Source organism: Mercurialis annua, linkage group LG3 (genome assembly GCF_937616625.2).
Source record: "Mercurialis annua linkage group LG3, ddMerAnnu1.2, whole genome shotgun sequence".
Lineage (NCBI taxonomy): Eukaryota > Viridiplantae > Streptophyta > Magnoliopsida > Malpighiales > Euphorbiaceae > Mercurialis > Mercurialis annua.
In genome coordinates this window covers 29,887,880-29,894,258 of record NC_065572.1, presented here as the reverse complement: position 1 = coordinate 29,894,258, position 6,379 = coordinate 29,887,880, and the positions used below count along the sequence as shown (strand labels likewise).

Here is a 6,379-nt window from a genome sequence, read left to right as displayed (position 1 = left end):
AAAGAATGTTATATATGTTTGAATTTTTTTTGGGTTTAGCAGGGTATTACAGAAGATTTGTGAAAGATTTTTGTTATTGCAAAACCGTTGACAACTTTGCTGAAAAAGAATGCAACTTTCAAATGGATTGACACATGTAAGAAAAGCTTTGAGGAATTAAAGAAAAGGCTTACTTCAGTAATACTTTCCTTACCATATGAAAATGGAGGTTATGTGGTTTACACTAATGCATCAAAGCAAGGCTTTGGATGTGTATTAACGCAAGATGGAAAGGTTATTGCTTATGCCTCTACACAACTGCGACCTCATGAAATGAATTATCCAACACATGATCTAGAACTAGGTGACATTGTGCATGCATTGAAGACATGGAGACATTACTTATATGGTGCAACATTTCAAGCTTTTACAGATCACAAAAGCATGAAATACATTCCTACACAGAAAGAGTTGAATTTTAGTCAAAGAAGATTAATCGAGTTATTGAAAGATTATGACTGTACTATTGATTACCATCCTGGAAAAGCAAATGTTGTTGTTGATGCTTTGAGTCGAAAGGTTATGGATCATATGGCAGGTATGCTTTGTTATGATGTTGATTAATTAGTTGCACTTCGAGGAATGAACACTTGGTTGGACACACATGATGACATCTTATTAGCCACCTTTCAAGTAAAGCCTTCTATTGAAGATAAAATTAAGGAAACTCAGTTTGAATATCCTTATTTACAAAAGATGAGAAGAAAGGTTGAGAAAGGAAAACATGATCAATTTATTTTAAGAGATGATGGTCTTTTGTTAAATGATAGTCGTGTTTGTGTTCCAAATATGGAGAGCTTGAGGAAGAATATATTAGAAGAATCTCATAATGAACCCTATTGTATGCATCCTGGAAGTACTAAAATGTATAGAAATTTGAAGCCTTTTTATTGGTAGCCAACAATGAAGAAAGATGTGTCAGAATTTAAGGCTAAATGCTTAACATGTCAACAAGTGAAAGCAGAACATCAGGCACCTACAAGTAAACTTCAATCTTTAGCTATACCAAAGTGGAAATGGGAGAAAATCACTCTAGATTTTGTTGTTGGGTTGCCGCATACATTTAGGAAGCATGATTCTATGTGGGTTATTATGGAAAAACTCACTAATTCGGCTCATTCCTTACCAGTTCAAGAAATTGATTCCCTTGATAAATTGGCTACATTATATGTTTCAAAGATTATTAGATTGATGGTGTGCTTATTTCAATTGTATCTGATTGAGATCCACAGTTCACCTCACACTTTTGGTGTACTTTACAAAATGCTATGGGTGCTAAATTGTATTTCAGTGCAGCATTTCATCAGTAGACAGATGGCTAATCACAGAGAACCATTCAGACTTTGAAAGACATGATGAGAGCTTGTGCACTAGAGTTCAAAGGAAACTAGGATGATCATCTACCTTTCATGGAATTTTCCTACAATAATAGTTTTCATTCTAGTATCGGTATGGCTCCATATGAAGAATTTTATGGAAGAAATTGTCAAAGACCAGTGTGTTGGAGTGAAGGAATGAGACAACTTCAAGGTCCTCAAAAAGTTCAAGAAACTGTGGATAAGATATATATAGTCAAACAATGTTTGAAGGCATCACAAGATCGGCAAAAAAGATACACTGATAGAAATCGTAGGGAAATGGAATATGAAGTGGGTGAGAAAGTATTCTTGAAAGTATCTCAATCGAAAGGAATTTTGAAATTTGGAAATCAGGGAAAGCTTAGTCCAAGATAGATTGGACCATAGGAAATCATTGAGAGAATTGGACCATTGGCTTATCGACTAGTATTACTGGGAGAGTTATCACAGATTCATGATGTGTTCCATGTTTCTATGTTACAAAAATGTAGATTTGATCCTAGTCATGTAATACAAGAATCGGAACAAGAACTCGCAGAGAAGCTGGTATACACTAAGGAACCTATAGAAATACTAGGAACAAAGGTAAAGAAATTAAGGAATAAAGAGATACTGATGCTTAATGTAAGATGGATTCATTGTTCTTTAAACAAAGCTACATGGGAGGTGGAAGAACATATGAGAAGGAAATACCTTATTCTTTTTCATGATGGTGGTAAGTTCTAATTTTTTGAGACGAAATTTTCTAAGGTGGGGAGAGTTGTAACACCCACATTTGGAATTGCATTTAGTTATGTTCATGCAATTCATTCATTTTAATGGTCAATAGTTAGCGCCATTCATTAGCATTTAAGTGAAAATTTAAGGTATGATTGATGTTCAAAATTGATTTGAATGAAATTTAATATACAATAACTATTCTAAATGATCAAGAGACTATATATTGATAAACAAATATAATCAAGCTAAATTGGAATGGAAGTACGTCGGTAAACTATGTTAGTTTGAGTGGTTCGAAATGAAATTAACTTTGAGGTTAAAATTGAACATATAAATATTTCAAGGATTATATGAGATATTAATATTAATTAATGATTTCATAAAATCAATCTTATTATATCATGATTAAGCCGTAGCTAAATTATAAAAACCACCTCTTAACTATTTCTACTCCATAAATCAAAAAGGAAAGAGGGAAGGAAGGGTCAAAAACTATGAAAACCTAACCCTAGTTACAGCCATATGATCAATTTCACCTCAATAAAAGTTTGGATCAAGAAAAAAAGATATTTGGTATGTAATTTAAGTGTTTTGGTTGATTAGGTTAGGGTTTATCATCTTTTTGTAAGTTGATTTTTGGTAACAAATTGGTGTCACGACCCAAATTTATGGATCGCGACCGGCGCTAGGGAATGGGAGTGGTTGCTCCGAAACCCGTAGCAAGCCTAAAAACCTTTATAAATTTTTCGCAAAACAAGACCATACATCATGCATGATCAATTTTCAGAAAACATCGTTATAACATTTCTCTTGATTAATGAAAACACATTTCTGAAAACGGGTTCTTAAAGCCCTGATTGTATTTTAAGTAATCAGAGCACAAACATCAATCTCAGTTGACGCACCTGCTCTGTTTTCAATACAATCCTAAAATGCTAAAATCATGAAACAAGTGTATCTCTCAAACAACTGGTCCAAGCATTTTAGAAAACACGCAGCTTTTTAAAACTTATATCTTATACAGTAGTTCAAATCAGAGTATATCAAAATAGGATGAACTACTGAAAACATAAAGACAGACTTCCTCGTACCCAACTACTTGCAGCTCTAAAGGTATGGCTGACAAGGACTTCCAGAATTATTTAGAAGTCAGACCTCGTACTTGATAACCTGAAAAGTAAACATTAGGGGGGTCAGAAATATAAATATTTCTGAGTGAGTCTACAATTTTACGCTGAATATACAAATTGCAAATACATAAAACACTTTTTATATGTAAAATATAACCAATTAATCAATCTAGATGAAACCCTAAAATGAATCCCCATATGGTTAACTATGGATATCGTCATAGTTCATGCTCACTTGTTTAACACACGATGAACTGTGAACTCTCAATGTCACAGTCATCTTAACATTGTGTAAGGTTTGATGGGCCGTAAATTGAATTACTGGCTCCCTAGTACAACCTATAGGGTCTAGGCCGCTTTGCAAGCATCTAGCTAAAGAACCCAATCAATATGCAATGCAATGATTTATTAACACCGGTGATCACACAGTTCTATTGTTGCCCATTAGATAGCATGTTTCAATGGATCTATAATAGCTTAGTTATAATAGTGCAATTTGTTATTTAAAACAGTTTAAAATATAAATATTCAAACGTAAAAACCACAAAGTAAACTCACAAAACAAGTGTCTCCCAAAAGCATATGCTCCTGCTAGCCCACTAGTCAAACAACCTAGTGTTCTGACTCGGCGGATCGACACTCGTCGTATCTAGTTAGAATTCAAATGTCAAACAATATTAGACATCGAATTCCTAACTTTAGTCCTATCGTATAAGCGATAGACTTTAACAAACTCTTTTTATAGACAACTCTATAGACAATGCATATTCACTATTCTCAATATTGATGTAATACCCCCAAAATATTTAATTGGCTAATTGGACCACCAGTCCAGTTTTGACTCGCCAGAGTGGCGATATCATAAGGATTTTTGAAAAGATTAAATAAATACCAACCCAAGTAGGTCGGTTTTGAAAGGTCTACAATGAAGCATGTAATATTATTTTCCAACTGGAAAGTTGGAATTGCAATTAAAAAGGGGAATGTCAAGGAAAGCCCCAAAATAAAGTACATGGACTAAAGTGGTAATTTAGCCACTAAGTTTTGAAAAGGGAAATTTTTGGATTTTGACGGGAAAGTATTAATATCGGAATTCGTATTATTTATCGGATATAAATAATACGTATAAGGCATAATTAAAGTGTTAATTGATTGAGTTATGGACTAAAGTGAACAAAAGAAAAGTTTAAAGAATAAGTTGCAACAAATAAACAAAACAAGGGTTAAAGAAGCACTTTATCCTTAATATATAAGGTTATGTTTATGAATAATGAAATCAGAAGAAGAAGAGAGAAAGGATCCAGAAGCTTCAAACACCGTCGATTCGCCGCCGTTTCTCCGTTCGACGTCCGATTCGAGCGATTTTCGCGAAAATCTCTTCAGAATCTCGTACTCTATCAATCTCAAGCTTCATTTTAAGGTAATCCTTCGAGATTGGATGTCGAAATTGAGTTATAGGGTGCTGTTTTGAGCTATATATTAAGGCTTTGAATTTTTATCGATATAAGCTTGATTTTAGCGTTTTGGTGAAAACGGAGTTATGGGTTTTGAGCATAAGTGTGTGTAGTACGTCGGGATGGTGACGAAACCCTGGAAATCGACTTCTAGGGGAGACTGTGCACGTGGTGCACGACCGTGCACCCTACAAGGGGCACGAACGTGCACCCTTCATGGTGCACGAATGTGCACTTGGTTGCACGGTCGTGCACCCACCAAAATGCACGCCCGTGCACCCCGACTCGCCCCCACGTGTATGCAAATTGTATTTGACCTAGGTATTTGACGTTTTTGAGTGTTTGACTCTAAAATATGAATTTTGGATCCGAGAATCATGAGTTTCGAGATTAGCTCGATGTTTTGAATAGCCAACGATAACAGAAAATGCTAAGAATGTTATACGATTCTCGAGTATGAGAAGCGGTATTCGTTAAGTCATTTATACGACAAAGAGTTATCGAATACAAGAATAGTATCAATAAATAAAACTAAAACCTAGAAATTGAAAGTATTATACGTGTAATAATACGAGGTTAACGTCTAACAATTAAACATTTTATCAGACGTGCCAGCGAGCAGAGAGGTCAGTAGTCGTGGGATAGCGAGAGCATATCATTCCATCGACCACATCATTGATTGGATTGCAGTTTCTGTGAGTTGCACTTTACTTTCGTGTATTATATATATATATATATATATATATATATATATATTAAAGTTATTTTATATAGATACGTATATTGTTTATACGCATCGCATGATATACAATTTGATTAAATGTTATATGTTTCTATCGAATTTATATACAAAAGACTAGTATGTGATCCGAAGAAACTAGCTACCTATTGGGTGTCAATAGGCTATGTGATCACCAGTATCGAGTCAGTCTAGTGTGTTTGCATATGATTAATGTTTTGATATACATTTACGATATGATATGAATGTGAATATGAATTTTGAAGTTGGATAATGAATTTGATACGAGTGAGCACTCGGCTACAGTGTAGTCTGGAGTCCCCGTATCTAGTGAGTTGGACTCACACTTTGGGATTAAGAATTGGGTCGCGATCGACGAGGCAGAGTGTGAACACTCCCGGGTGGAACCAATTCGATTAGTATGATATGATTATTCGAAAGTTGTGTCGCATGTTAGGATATTAGTTTCAAACGAATCAAATACATGTTTATATGTATTACTTTTATATTATTGTTTTATTGAAATATGATGCTATGTTTTATAATAATGCCGTTAGTAAATTGCAAACTCACTCAGTATTTTCCCATATACTGACCCCTCACCTTTGATGTCTTTCAGGTGCTTAGTGTGTGGACTTAGCTAGAAGCCAGTTTTGAAGTCGAGAAGTCAGTTGTGTATGTATAGTTTCCTGACTTCTGTGAGAGCTGCAGTAGTGGTCCAGTGTTGACAGAGTCTTAGCCTAGACAGCAGTACATTTTGAGTGTCCATATTACTTGTTGTCTTGTTTATATGTTTTTTGTAGGCTACAGGTATTATGTTTTGTTCACGGCCCCAGATGTCGGTGATGTGTTTTGATACACTAACTGATGTGTATAGTACCGCGAGGCCAATTCGTACAGGGTACGGTAACTAGAGCCCGCGAGGTTTCCGAACAGTTA

The 6,379-nt window shown here is 35.0% G+C and overlaps 1 protein-coding gene across 1 annotated transcript; it reads left to right on the top strand.

Annotated features, from left to right (window-relative positions):
* Positions 1 to 1,448: 1,448 nt before the first annotated feature.
* LOC126672480 (uncharacterized) lies at positions 1,449 to 2,123 on the top strand. The gene is made up of 2 exons (XM_050366430.1): positions 1,449 to 1,700; positions 1,785 to 2,123. The coding sequence occupies exons 1-2, from the start codon at positions 1,449 to 1,451 to the stop codon at positions 2,121 to 2,123; spliced, it is 591 nt and encodes a 196-aa protein (XP_050222387.1).
* The last annotated feature ends 4,256 nt before the right edge of the window (positions 2,124 to 6,379 follow it).